General features: G+C 37.6%; 1 protein-coding gene across 2 annotated transcripts in view; it reads left to right on the top strand.

Moving 5' to 3' along the window:
• Positions 1–245: 245 nt before the first annotated feature.
• Positions 246–15,586, top strand: part of prodhb (proline dehydrogenase (oxidase) 1b) — a 21,872-nt gene continuing 6,531 nt past the window's right edge. Inside the window, exons 1-11 of one of the 2 annotated variants that reach the window (XM_026240633.1) lie at positions 246–624; positions 1,199–1,407; positions 6,088–6,122; positions 6,210–6,359; positions 7,166–7,230; positions 7,337–7,453; positions 9,046–9,119; positions 9,424–9,505; positions 10,711–10,803; positions 14,734–14,880; positions 15,354–15,529. In XM_026240633.1, coding sequence (XP_026096418.1) covers positions 337–624; positions 1,199–1,407; positions 6,088–6,122; positions 6,210–6,359; positions 7,166–7,230; positions 7,337–7,453; positions 9,046–9,119; positions 9,424–9,505; positions 10,711–10,803; positions 14,734–14,880; positions 15,354–15,529 — 1,436 coding nt within the window. In that variant the 5' untranslated portion in view covers positions 246–336. The remainder of the gene's footprint in view (positions 625–1,198; positions 1,408–6,087; positions 6,123–6,209; positions 6,360–7,165; positions 7,231–7,336; positions 7,454–9,045; positions 9,120–9,423; positions 9,506–10,710; positions 10,804–14,733; positions 14,881–15,353; positions 15,530–15,586) is intronic. The other variant, XM_026240632.1, reaches the window with a different exon arrangement.

Genomic DNA, 15,586 nt, shown 5'->3' with positions numbered 1-15,586 from the left:
AAAATCCTCGGTGAATAGTTTTCTTCTGCATTATCTAAACCCACACGTTGCGATTGTGACCTAAAAGTTAAACTAAACTAATTTGTACATTTATGTACATCTCGGAATTATAAAACAGTATTTTTTACGTCACGGAACTTTTATGCAACAGCATCCCTTTTATGGCAGCACATGCGCGTATACGTTGGTAAACAGAAACGTCACTGGCTTTGGCCCAATCCTTCAGCCCAGATTTGAATATAGGCGGGACCCTTTAGGTTGCAAATAAAGTAGGCTACTTGAGGACAGGGTGCAGGAGATCTTTGTATTTACTGTGTGTTCAGAAGTTTTGAACTGATGTCTCTTCGCAAAACCCTCCCTGCCTTTGGGCGCTCGACTCTTAACAGGAGTTTGATGATCGCCACTCGCCATCATCGGTGTGTGCAAGCGTTACATTCAACCAAAACAAACACAAAAGACGAGTCCGCTGACAGCAGGAAGCATGTATCTTATAGTAACAAGATCTCCATTGACTTTGAACAGACCAAAGAAGCCTTCAAGAGCAAAGACACTCTTGAGCTGCTTAGAAGCTTGATGGTTTTCAAACTGTGCTCCTATGACATCCTGGTTGATAAGAATAAGGAGGTATGTAATGTATTTAATGCTTATATAGTTTATTCATTCAATATTAACCAAAAAGGAGAGGCATCCCGTTGTACTGTATATGTAAGACTTCCATGTTCCTGTCTGGAATTACTCCTGTGGCATTGTCCCAGGTGATTGGCAGGAATGGCATCTTGCCAAGGGGAAGTCATGTGGTTAGCGTGTAGTTACTAGAGCCAAGATTACTGACAAGGACAGAATGTACCTCAGACATACACAAGTTTCTTAAACCTGGTCATCACGACCCCCAGCTCTGCATATTTTGCATGTCCTTCTCATTCGACACACTTGATTCAAATCACCAGCTCATTAGAATCGAGTTCCATGAATAAACTGGGTTCTGATTCACATGGTCTCTTATCCCATATACTATATACACAGCAAGCCACAATTAAATATGCATGGCATTGCATTGAATACCAAGTAGTGTTTAGGTGAAACAGTTGAATCATTCCTATATTAGAATGCATTGATTGCTTACCTCTCAGCTCAAGATGACTTCAGATGCTACTGTAACATGTGCATGCCTTGACAACACTCTCTCTGTCTCATATAGATAATGGACCTCAGCAGAAAGTTGTTGGGACAGAATATGTTTGAGCAGTTTATGAAGATGACGTTCTACGGTCAGTTTGTGGCAGGAGAGGACCATCAGTCCATCAGGCCTGTAGTGCGTAAGAACCATGCGTATGGAGTCGGGGCTGTGCTGGATTATAGTGTAGAAGAGGATCTCTCACAGGAAGAGGCTGAGAGGAAAGAGAAGGAGTAAGTGCTCCCTTGCAGTTCTGGTCCTTACATTCACAAACTACCATGTATACTACTGCTTCAATCCATCATAGGTACCAAGGTGACTGGCAAGATATGTGTGCAAATTAACAAAATGCAAAGTCTGTCATCTAGATAGGATAATGTTACTTTAGACATCCAGCTTAACATTTTATTTTATGATAGATAGATAGATAGATTCATACATAAAATTCTATAGCCTTTCATGAACAACTAGATGATATTTTACATTGTAAAGATATTTAAGGCTGAAAAATTTATGTGTTTATATATATATAGTATTTAAGTGTATGTGTATATATGTATATGTATATATGTATGTGTGTGTGTGTGTGTGTGTGTGTGTGTGTGTATTTAACAAAATACACTTTCTATCGATTGGTAAATTTTACAAGTAATTTACATTTTACATTTAACTAGTCTGGAGGCATTTATTTGCAGAATACATGAGCCAGACCTGACCAATTAAGAGCAAAATAAATAAATCAGTGGTATAGATCACACCAAGTATAAGAACAGAATATAAATGAGCGCAATTATTTTGCTCCATAGAGCTATAGTGCTTAATTTGCCTAATTTAAAGCAGCTAATTAAGAACTTTTGCTCTCCTGATATCAACCTGCTGTTCTTTTGGCAATTAGTTTAGTTGAATCCTTAAGTGTTTTGAAAACTTTCTCCCTTTCAGACCCTACTAGCTTAGCAGTGTGAATCCAAAATCTTTCGGCCTGAATTAGTCTGCTTTGCATCACACTAACTACTTTTTGGTTGCAGGCCTAGAGGTTAATGGCCATGCTGTGATTTGTGCTCATGTGGAGAGCCTACAGAAATAGACTTGAGTAGTTATTTGATCTGCTGTCACAGATGTAAACAAAGAGCCGATATGCTATTGGTTGTTTCGGTCAAGGCCCATTGTTTCTGATTGGCTAATGTTGATGGTATCAACATGCTCACTGTTTAGGAATCTTGTTTTGTGGTACACATCTAGATATAGAGCTGCTCTCTGTTTCCACAACAGCAAATGTTTTATGGTACTTAACGCTGTGTTGTGACATAAGTGGGTTATTTTATATTGGCCAAAACATGGAGATCATCCCAAATATATTTAGATTTTCAGGTTTTATTTTATCTTGAGTTATTATTACTATTATTATTTTTTATATGTAAATGTTTAAAATTAAGGTTAAATAAATACATTTGGATTTCATCCCGTTTTTGTTTTTATTTATCGCCAATTACAGTACAAATTTTACTGCGTTTTGTGCATTTCTTTTTTAACTGTTTGTTATTCAAGCTTTATTTAATTTGTATTAATTTATTTATTTTGCATAAAAAAAATACAAAATAGCCAGTAGTTAAATCTGAATAAATAATTTTAGTTTCAGTTTTAGCTAAAATATAAGTAGCAATAATTAACTACAACAATCTTGTTTGCAAACTCAGAGATTTTGACTTCTTGTGATGTGATCAGCCACCCAATGCATATTCAACAGATTAAAATATGCTCTCAAATGTAATTTGTTTTCTGTTTGTCAGCATTACTGAAACATTTACACACATCATTTAGCAAATAGTAGACTATTTCATTTAATGTGTACTAATTGCAGTCTGGGCTAGTTAGAAATCCAGGTCTGTTCTTAATAATTCTGAAGGTACATTTTTGTGATTCGTCCTGACCTGGAGCTGAACCTATGACCTATCTATTATCAGCCAAGGTCCTTAAACATTAGCTTCAACTACATTTCAACAGCTGTGTCAATGTTATTGACATTTGATAAAAAAAAAAAAAATCTTCATTTGTTCTTGTCATTGACCTTTTGGAAATTACAGAGAGTCAGTGCTGTCCCAGAGGGTCTTCTGCTGGAAATATAAATGAAATGTATTGCCTGAGTACTGAGAGAGAGAGAGAGAGAGAGATGGAGATATAGATGATATGCCATTTGGATTATGAGGAAAAGCCAGTGATGCAGAGTGCAGTCTCCTCCACATCCTTGCTCTCATTTCTGAACGCAGCTGTCAGAGGTCTGAGCTATTTTCTAGGCGTCCCTCCTCAGGTGAGTCTGTGGCTGTGAAGCGCAGTTCTCTCCGTCGCCTGAGAGGGGCGCTAGATGACCACGATCGCTCGGCTCACAAACCAAATGAGCTGAAATGGAGCGTTTATTGGAAATGCTCTTTACAAGCACAGAGGACCCTGGCTGGTCACTGGCTAATAAAAGCTAATTTATGTTCGTGATGTGTGTTTTAGAGCCTCTGCCCCTATCAATATTGCATTAACATCCACCCCACTGGATCCTGTAATGCTGTTATACAGAATAGAGTGCTCAGCTTGGCTTTTCTGCATTATCAAGGGTGTGATAGACGGAGAATGCTGGAGGATGTGGCATCTGAGTAGGCTGCCATCTAATATGCAGGAACCCAGGCAGATCATTCCGTGAGTTCTGAGACACTATTCCTGCCATGTATCATTTTGTATGAAAAGCTGTTATTGTTAAGTCTTTGCTTTGGTGCAGACAGCCATTATTATAATAACAACCACCGGTCCTCTGTAATTGACTTGCATATATTGATTTTATGAATTGTCTGCTATATAACATTCAGCTGTCTGTCCAAGAAAATTCCACAAAGTCTCTGCTTGAATCAAAACTAGTGCTGTCAAACGAATCAAAACTAGTGCTGTCAAACAATTAATCACAATTAATCGTGTGTATACACACACACACACACACACACACTAGGGCTGGTGAGCGATACAATCTAATTAATTACATGATGTGGTGATTAATCTAATTAATTGCTCATCAAATTTGGAGAAATTACTCTGAAAAGATAATTTAAAGTTATTTTTGTGCAAAGCATCAAACAGAGATTACAAAAAGTAGGTTCAACTAGAAATATTTTGTTTGATAAAATGTATTACATATACTCTGTTCGGCCATGTGTGTAAATGATGACAAAATTGTCATTTTTGGTTGGGTGAACTATAACTTTAATAATTTATTTTCTTAATTGTATTATTATTACTATGAAAATATTAAATTATTTATTTAATGAAATTATGCTCTAAATAATAAACTAAAACTGCCAGTAGGTGGTGGTAAATGTCTTAATGATTAAATCATCGAGTCATTTATTCATTCTTTTTATTTGTTCAAATGGGTGATTCATTCAAGAGTGAAGTAAAGGGTTCTTTATGAGTGGTTCATTGAATCATTAGGCTTGTTCGACTTGAATCGGGTCATCACCATCAGACCGATCGGTGTGTGTCATCAAAGTACCGTGAGAGCTTTAGAGAGCAGATGACTCCTTGTGGTTTTGAATCACTCTCGCAGTACTTTGATGTCATACTCCGATCGGTCTGTGCAGCGCCAGTTCAAAGCCAACGTGACTATGGCCAGTGGTTCAACTGCCAAATGGTTCACCAAATTTGTTCAAAACCTGGATTAAGAAATGAAATGCTGCTGTGGGTTGCTCGGGGATGAACATTTCTGATTTGTCTTTTATATTAACTTCTTAATGAACTGTTGTATAAGATGAGTATCACATTTGCACTCGTGTGACATTGCACTTAGCCTACAGCTCGTGTGATATTTCTTAACTATGTGATGTAAGTATGAGACAAAATTTCAAACTGGCGTTTTGCCCCATATCTTGAATTTTAGGGATATTCTCTAGGCTCCATCACGCAGTAAGTTGTTGCTCTGCCTCATATTAGTCATCAATCGACTGTATGAAATGGCACGTGATCCACATAGGTCTGGGGCGGGGCAAGTGCGTTAAATGCGTTAATAATTTTAACGCATAATTTTTCTCCATACTGCGTTAAATTACCAGCCCTAATATATACAAATACATGCATGTCAGTATATTAAAGATTTTTATATATAATTAATAAACACAGTACACATAAATATATTATGTAAACCAGAACTGTTTATTTTGGATGTGATTAATTGTGATTAATCTTGTGACAACACACACACACACACACACACACACACATATATATATATATATATATATATATATATATATATATATATATATATATATATATATATATATATGAGACATGAGACTGGGTTCACGAGAAAGAGATTTTTTTTTGTACTTTTTTGAAGAAATCCTAAATGATGAAATGTATAGGGGAAAAATAGTCTTTTATTCAACTGAATAACAAAAAAAAGCAAAAAATGTATGTGTATATGTTGCTCGATAACGGTTTCGTTTAGCTGCAGGCTGGGCATTAACTGAGCACTTTAAGTCTGCAAGGGCTCGAGTCCATCGCTAATGTCCCCATCAACATCTCAACATTCCTTCCTGTTGAAACATTACAGACGTCAAAACATTGTCTCCACTGAGCTGCCCCATGCAGCGTATTCACGGCTCTGGGGGTGGATGGGGAAGATCGGAGGCGTTGGTGTGAGTGCCGTTCGAAAGATGTGGTGATCCTGAAATATAGAATGGAAACAAATAGCAGAAGTGCACCATGGTAAAGTGACTTCATAGCAGCCTCTGCAGTTATTATTGATTCCTCTCAACAGAAACTGCTGTTTCTTCATTTTGTTGGCTAAAGGTCTCTAAAAAAGACCTAAAGAACAAGTAGTTGGTTTCATTAGTCCCCTGTTTTATTAAAAATGTCAATGTCTCTCTCTTTATTGATAGATCTTTCATGTCTACATCAGAGAATGCAAGCTCTGGTGAGTATGTGCACCATTGTAACAGTTCATTTATTTTGTAATAATGAAGTAAAAGGTCATACTTTCCCTTTTGGACATTGTTTTCAGGAGCTGACCACCGGGAGAAGAAGTTCACAGCCAATTGGAAGTTTGGCGATCGTGGTGAAGGCGTGACAAGCGCTCATACTTATTTCTATGCCGATGAGGCGAAATGCGACCAACACATGGAGACTTTTCTGAAATGCATCAGAGCCTCGGGTAACAGACCATCTATTAAAGCCGATTAGTAATTAGCTTTGGAATTGGAGTCAGTTTACAAGCAAAACAAAAGCCAGGAGCTACAAATGCAATGACCAAAACATAGAAAGTAACCAGGGCACTTTCCACAAATAGGATACAAAGCAGGGCTTAAGACAAAAGTCAGTTTTATTAATCTGATCTTTATTTAATGTTAAATATTATATGATCTGTTTATTTTTCATTTCATCTTACATGAGTTTACTTGGATGTCTGTCTGAATTGTTTAAAACAGTGTTTCTTAACCATTTTGACTCCAAGGCCAATGTTTCTATATAAACACTTCTACTCTTAAGTCTTGCAATAAGTTGATTTTTCTGTATCATTGTGTTCTGGCTTCAATCAAACATTTCAAGCTAAGATTTATGCCTCCTTTAAAAAAAAATATGGGACACCAAAATGCACTCTATTTGTGGAAAATGGTGCAAAGTTTTATCCTGTTATTCCATTAATCCTCGTTGTGTGCTATGCAGATTATTTCTATGTATATGTATTTTTAGTGTATGTATGAGTGCCAAGAAAGCATGGAAGCTGACCAACTTTTGAAACCATTTATATTTGTGAATGTGCATGCAGCTCAAGTTTTCCATTATGCCAGCACTATTGGAGAAACACCTATTGTAATGCACCGGCAACATTAAGTATAGCTGCATAGAATTCATTCAGCGTTCCTGGAAAATTGCTCCTAAAAAAGGCAGTTTCACTTCCATTGCTGCAGTTACAGTACCTCTAAAATAACTCTAAAAGAAAATCACCTGCCTGCTCAGGTGGAAGTTCTGAAGACGGTTTCTCAGCTATTAAGATGACTGCCTTGGGGCGACCACAATTCCTGGTAAGACTGAGGTTCAGGCAGGGTTCATTCATCAGAAAACACGGGTTAAAATCTGTCACCTTGGTGAACTAAACAGGCTCCTCATCCTTCCCTCTGGCGTCTGTAGCTCCAGTTCTCTGAGGTGCTGGTGAAATGGAGACGCTTTTTCAGTTTCCTGGCAGCCAAGCAGGGGAAAGACGGCGTGGAGGTGCTGGAGCAGAAACTGGATCTAGAGCAATTGCAGGTACGAATTGGGTTCAAACTTTGGCCAAACGCACAAATCAACCAACACTGAAGCATGTGTAATACTGAAATAGACTGTAAGGGGGCTATAACAAATATTAACTACAGCAAGCAACAGGACTCTATAATGCTTGACTGTACAATATGAGCTGCATTCATTTTAATGGCAAAATGTAATTACCCTGACTATAAATGACTAAAGGGTTACTCCACTCCAAAATGACAATTTTGTCATTAATCACTTACCCACATGTCATTCCAAACCCGTAAAAGCTCAGTTTCTTCTTCAGAACACAATTTAAGATATTTTGGATGAAAACCTGGAGGCTTGAGACTGTCCCATAGACTACAAAGTAAATAACAGTGTCAAAGTCTATAAAAGGTATGAAAGTTGTCGTCAGAATACTCTATCTGCCATCAGACGTGCAATCTGGGTTATTTGAAGCAATGAGGATTACTTTTTGTAAGCTAAGAAAACAAAAATAACGACTTTATTCAATAATTCCTTTGTCAACTGTCTCCTCTTTCTACATGTATTTAGCTTTGATTTAAAATAAAACAGCGCATCCTTGTGGCGTGGAGGACACAGAAGTGCATATGCAGTACGGTGATATGAAGTGAAACCGAGGAGACCGTTGACAAAGGAATTATTGAATAAAGTCTTTATTTTTGTTTTCTTTGCCTACAAAAAGTGTTCCCGTCGCTTCATATAAACCAGATTGTACGTCTGATGGCAGATGGAGTATTCTGACGACGACTTTCATACCTTTTATAGACTTTGACACTGTTATTTAAGCCTCCAGGTTTTCAACCAAAATATCTTAAATTGTGTTCTGAAGATGAACCGAGCTTTTATGGGTTTGGGACAACATGGCGGTAAGTGATTAATGTCAAAATTTCAATTTTAGGGTGGAGTAACCCTTTAAGTAGACTTTAAGCAGACAATTACATAAGACATTTATACATGATTATTTCCATTAGATGAACCGATGTAGGTTTTGCTTAAAATAATAGTTCACCCAAAAATGAAAATCTGCAGAAAATTTACTCACCCTCAGGCCGTCTAAGATGTAGATGGGTTTGTTTCTTCATCGGAAAAGATTTGGAGAAAAATAAGAATCACATCACTTGCTCACCAGTGGATCCTCTGCAGTGAATGGGTGTTATCAGAATGAGAGTCCAAAAGCTGATAAAAACATCACAATAATCCAAGTAATCCACACCACTACGGTCCACCAATTAATGTATTGTAAAGCAAAAAGCTTGTTTATATTAAACATATCCATTATTAAGATGTTTTCAATTTCAAGCCATTGGTTCTAAGTCCTCTATCTATATTATTAATTTCTCCTGGGAAAAAAATGTATTGTCTGAATCAAGAGAAAAATATGCACAGATCAAACAGAAATCAAGAAATTGTAATTTGTGGGTGAACAATAGTGATACTTCATGAATTAACCCTGAGAATGTATCACTTTGTGCTCCTTGAAACACCAAAACCCAATTGGTTCATTTTGGGTGAACTCTGCCTTTAATCATACAGTCTTTTTTGGAGTGTTTGGTCTGCTGAATGGAAATGTGTTGTCATTGCAGACATGTCTAGCTAGACTGGGAGCTCAAGGCAACATTCAGAGCTGCTTCTCTGATGGACAACTGCACTCATCAGGGTGAGAAACACCAGTTTCCCGTAGCTGTTCTGACACTCAGACTTGTAAATCTTTCCAATCAATGGCAGACAATTAAGTTATCTTATAAACCGAGGAGAGCTACTCAAGGACTATTCCACGGGTGCTCCATTACTCTGCTTGACCCCCTCGAGTCAACTAAACCCCTGAGTAACTAAACTCATAAAAGTGCACTCAGAATCGACCAGTTCCGTAATGATGCATGCAAATCCTTTGATGTTTAAGAACCATCATTTCTGACAAGCTGCTTGAAACGTGAATGCTGTATTTTATTTGTTCCCCAAAGCATGGTGGACATGCTGGACTGGAACCGTCTGATTGACGAAAGAACGAAGATATCTGATCTACTGGTTGTCCCAAACCTGCAGGTAGGCAGACAGCAAGCAATGGATACCTTAACCACAGCATAAATTAAGAGGGTTATCGATTTCTCATGGTCTAGTTGGTTCTATAAACACTGCGAATGCCCCTTCGCAGTTTTGAGTTTTTCCCAGGTCATTCGATTATGAAGATATGTCTGGAATTTGGCCTGCAAGAGAAGCAAGCGGCTTTCATCACAAGTACAGAAAATCTTCATTTGTGGGGGTTGTCTTCATTTTTTTTTTTGGTGGAAAACTTAAAGGTGTGACTTCAAGGGATAGCTTACCCAAAAATGAAAATTCTGTAATTAAAAACTCAACATCATGTCGTTCCAAACCTGAAAGAGCTTCGTTCATCTTCAGAACACAAATTAAGATATTTTTGATGAAATTCGAGAGCTCTCTGACCCTCCATAGACAGCAAGGATCCTTACATGATCTAGGCTCCGAAACGTAGCATTGTTATCGTTACAATAATCCATATAACATCAGTGGTTCAAAGGTAATTTTACGAATACTTTTAGTGCGCAAAGAAAACAAAAATAATGACTTTATTCAACAGTTTGTCTCCTCCGCGTCACCCTATAGCGCCATTTTATGTACGCAGATAGATAATTTATGGTTTGATCTGAACGTAAACAACATATCAGAAAACTGAAAATATAAAAGTCAAATACAATTCAAAACATGAATAAACACTATTACAAGTAATACTGAAGTAACACTTGTTTCTATCTCTAATTGTTACAAAACAAAAGCTCAGTACCAGCCCTAAGTCTGATCAATAACAATTAACATGCAGCTATAAAATATATTGTTTCCAGTCAGGTTTCTAAAACACCTCTTTCTTCTGTTGTTCGATCAGACAGGTAGTTTTTCTTCAAACTCATGCATTTGCTGGAGAAAGTCAACCTATGAATGCCTTTCTTATTGCATAATATAGTGGAATAGGAGACTGTAATGTTATAGAAAACTGTACCATCTACCTGAAAGATCTTTGTCCAATAATCCAAAAAACATCTGTTTAAAAAAAAAAATAAAAAAAATAACTAATAATAATAATAATAAATAAATAAATAAATAAATAAATCAAACTGTACTTAAAAGAAAATTAACATTAGTAAGGTTGACCTCTCAAATGAAAATGCACCTATATTCTGAATCTCTGTTCAAATACTGAATTTCGTTCCATTTTGTATTTGTTATTTTAACAGACTGCTGAGTTGGAGCCTCTTCTGTCCAAGTTCACAGAGGAAGAGGAAAGGCAGATGAAAAGGATGCTTCAGCGACTGGACGTCTTGGCTAAGGTGCGTACATTGGCTGTGTTCCTCTTCTGTTTCTCCTGTGGTATTCATGCGGAGTGGCAGAAGGTCATGGTCTAACAGACAGTCATGGATGAAGAATGTAACCGAGATCGATTCTGAGAAAGCCTTCAACAGAGTGTGGAGGTTAGAGAGCTGTTCCGCCCCGTCAACTTGATGTGAGGAACATGTATCGGGTTTATGTCGCACTCTGAAAGGCCGCTGGTACAAGCTGTGTGACTTCACCGTACACTCAAGGCTTCCTGTTTTTCAGCCTGAAAAGTACCAAATCAAATAAAGTTTAGAGATGGCATGTAACAGTTTCTCTCCAAATTGGTTACCTGGGGAATAAAAATAATTAGGGCCCGAGCACCGAGGTGCGAGGACCCTCTTGTATCTGCTTTGTTTTTTATTATTATTCTTCTTCTTCTTCTTCTTCTTCTCCCGAATGAATCGCATTTTTGAGGGCTTTAACATGCTCAAAAAGTCATGAAACTTTGCACACGCGTCAAACCTGGTGAAAATTTTCGTCTAATATAGGATTCAGAAGAGGGTGTGGCAAAATGGCTCGACAGCGCCACCTATACCAAGAAAATCAACAGCCTTCCAGCTATGTTTCACGTACATGCATGAAAATTGGCACACATATGTAACGCACCAATACCTACAAAAAAGACTCTTGGAGCGAAATTCTAAACCCAACAGGAAGTCGGTTATTTTTAATATTATGAGCATATTTTGTGTAATTTTGGTCATTTCCATGTGTTGTATTTTAACGAACTCCTCCTAGAGAGTTCTTCAAATCAACACCAAATTTGGTATGCCTAATCTAAAGGCCTTTGCGATGTTAAATTGCGAAGATCTTGAGTTTTCGTTGAAGGGCGTGTCCGTGGCGGCCTGGCGAATTTCGATGATTCGCCATGAAAAATGAAGTTGCTATAACTCACACATACAATGTCCAATCTGCCCCAAACTTCACATGTTTGATGAGACTCCGAACCTGAACAGATTGACATGCCCATATTCAGTTATAGTCATAGCGCCACCTATTGGCAACAGGAAGTGACATATTTTACGCTGCGACGAACTACTCCTAGAAATTTTATGACATCAATGTCTTTTTTGTGGTCACTCTAATCTAAAGGCCTGTGTGATGTTCAGTTGTGAAGATCTTGAGTTTTCGTTAAAAGGCTTGTTCATGGCGCCGCGACGAAGTTCGATGTCTCGCCATGGGAATAAAAGATGTTATAACTCAGGCATAAAATGTCCGATCTTCCCCAAACTTCACATGTGTGATAAGAGTCCTGGCCTGAACAGATCTGCAGGCCAATATTCCACTGGGTGTGGCAGAATGGCTCTATAGCGCCACCTATACACATTCAACGGAGTGCGCCTCGAGCTATGTTTCACGTACATGTACAAAAATTGGTACACATATGTAACACTCCAATACCTACAAAAAAGTCTCTTGGTACGAAATCCGGATCCCAACAGGAAGTCGGTTATTTTAAATTTTCCCTTCAAAATTGGTGTTGTTTTTGCCATTTTCAGGGGTTGTACTTTAACGAACTCCTCCTAGAGATTTATTCAGATCAACACCAAACTTGGTCAGTGTAATCCAAAGCCACTTGCGATAATAAATTGCGAAGGACTTGAGGTTTCGTTAAAGGGCGGGTCCATGGCGGCCTGACAAATTTCGATGTTTCGCCATGAAAAAGGAAGTTGCTGTAACTCAGACATACAATGTCCAATCTGCCCCAAACTTCACATGTTGGATAAGACTCTTGACCTGAACAGATCTACATGCCAATATTCAGTTATAGTCATAGCGCCACCTATTGGCAGCAGGAAGTTACATATTTTACACTGCGACAAACTACTCCTAGAAATTTTTTGACATCAATGTCTTTTTTGTGGTCAGTCTAATCTAAAGACCTGTGTGATGTTTAGTTGTGAAGATCTTGAGTTTTTGTTAAAAGGTGTGTCCATGGCGCCGTGATGAAGTTCGATGTCTCGCCATGGGAATAAAAGATGTTATAACTCAGGCATGAAATGTCCGATCTTGCCCAAACTTCACTTGTGTGATAAGGGTCCTGGCCTGAACAGATCTGAAGGCCAATATTCCATTGGGTGTGGCAAAATGGCTCGATAGCGCCACCTATACACTTTCAATGGAGTGCGCCTCGAGCTACGTGTCACGTACATGTACCAAAATCGGTACACATATGTAACACACCAATATCTAAAAAAAAGTCTCTTGGTACGAAATCCGAATCCCAACAGGAAGTTGGTTATTTTTAATTTTCCTTCCAAAATTGGTGTTGTTTTTGCCATTTTCAGGGGTTGTACTTTAACGAACTCCTCCTAGAGATTTATTCAGATCAACACCAAACTTGGTCAGTGTAATCTTAAGCCCTTTGCGATGTTAAATTGCGAAGATCTTGAGGTTTCGTTAAAGGGCGTGTCCATGGCGGCGTGACAAATTTTGATGTTTCGCCATGAAAAAGGAAGTTGCTGTTACTCAGACATACAATGTCCAATCTGCCTCAAACATCACATGTTAGATAAGACTTCTGCCCTAAACAGATCTACATTCCCATATTCAATCATAGTCATAGCGCCACCTGCTGGCAACAGGAAGTGACATGTTTTACACTGCAAGGAACTACTCCAATAAATTTTATGACATCAACATTTTATTTTGGTCATTCTAATCTAAAGGTCTTTGCAATGTTAAATTGTGGAGATCTTTAGATTTTGTTAAAGGGCGTGTCCATGGCGCCATGACAAAATTTGATGTCTCGCCATAGGAAAAGAAGTTGTTGTAACTCAGGCATGAAATGTTCGATATTACCCAAACTTCACATGTTCGATAAGACTCCTAGCCTGAACACATCTGAAGGCCAATATTCCATTATATTGATAGCGCCACCTATTGGCAACAGGAAAATTGCCACATATAAATTACTTTGACATATTCCACTTATATTTGCGATTTGAAATGCATATTTCTCACCTTCACCTTTTTACTAAAGCCACACGATTGCGGTGAGCCGGGTGCGAGGGCCCGTTCATCGCTGCTTGCAGCTTTAATATTTTATTTGTTATTTTTAAAGTTGAAACTGCCTAGTGGATCTCACTCATTCTACTGTGAGTTGCGGTGTGATGCGACTTATACCAATATAATTTGTTGTTGAAGTTGTTTTTGGTCAAAAAAAAAAAAAAAAAAAGAAAACCAGCAAAGATGCATCCAATTTTTTTTTCAAGTGACAGTTAAGACATTTATAATACTACAAAAGATTTATATTTCAAAAAAATTATGTTCTTATGAAATTTCCATTCTTCAAAATATACTGAAAACATTTACCATGGGTTCCACAAAAAATATTAAGCTGCATAACTTTTTTTAACGTGTAATAATCAGAAATGTTTCTTGAGCAGCAAATTTAGCATATTAGAATAATTTCTGAAGGATCATGTGAAACTGAAGACTGGAGTAATGATGCTAAAAATACAGCTGCACATCACAGGAATACATTCTATTTTAAAGTATATTAGAATAGAAAACACTTATTTTAAATTATAATAATAGTTCACATTATTATTGTTTTTACTATTGTTTAAACTTTCCAACTTCAAACTATTATTTGTATTTGAAGTGTTTTGCATGTGCAATTTAAAATGAATGCCGCTTGGTTTATTATTTTGTTAGAATTCAAGCCTTTTCTAAATGTCCAAATACGTTTTAGCACCACTATATCACTGTCATTATTATAGCGGAGGTTATAGCATAATTATTTGTTGACAAATCCTTGGTAATATCAGGAATAACGGTTGCCCCATCAATTAAAACACCGCTGTCTGTGGTGATAGCTTTTTTTAGTCAGCTGATTAATGTGTTTTTAACTCACCGCCTGCTTCTCATCTGCTGAACAGCATGCGGTGGAAAATGGCGTCAGGCTGATGGTGGACGCCGAACAGACGTATTTCCAACCTGCCATAAGCAGACTCACTGTGGAAATGAAGAGAACCTTCAACAAAGACAAAGCTGTCGTTTTCAACACCTATCAGTGCTACCTCAAAGTGAGCCTCACACATGCACACACACACACACACACACGTCTGACACCATGATGATATTCTTGGATTTATCTACAGTTAGATGCTGAGCAGAAAACATGCTATACAGTAATAGCAGGATAACATTTAGACAACGCAGCATGAAACCTGATATGTAGCACTGTGGTGCTTGCAATCTGTCTTTATAACCATTAAACACACTTATAACAACTTTGAGTCTCCATATACTTTAGGGTCTGCTTGTAATGTTGATCATGGTTTCTTGCACCAAAAATGGTAATAAAAAGTTTTTCATGACCATGATTTTCTTTAGCATTTATGAATAAATATGCTGTTTTTAATTACTGTATGTAATAATGCTTATACACATACACAACTTATCTGTATTGTTCTGAAAACAGTGCATGTTACATGATATATCAAATTCATACAAAATCAGGTTATCTATATTAATGTAATGAATTCTCTGTGTTCAGGAGGCATTTGATAATGTGTCCATGGACATGGAGCTATCAAGAAGGGAGGGCTGGTGTTTTGGTGCCAAGTTGGTAAGGGGGGCATACATGTACCAGGAGAGAAGCCGAGCTGCGGAGATTGGATACGAAGACCCCATCAACCCCAACTATGAATCCACTAGCAGAATGTACCAGAGGCAAGAAATGTTCCATATTCTTTCTTACACATTTCACGCTTGAAGTCTGTTCCAAAA

This window comes from Carassius auratus, linkage group LG30F, assembly GCF_003368295.1.
Source record: "Carassius auratus strain Wakin linkage group LG30F, ASM336829v1, whole genome shotgun sequence".
In the NCBI taxonomy this organism is placed as follows: Eukaryota; Metazoa; Chordata; class Actinopteri; order Cypriniformes; family Cyprinidae; genus Carassius; species Carassius auratus.
Note: the sequence above shows the minus strand (reverse complement) of the source record. Positions and strands in the feature narration are given on the sequence as shown.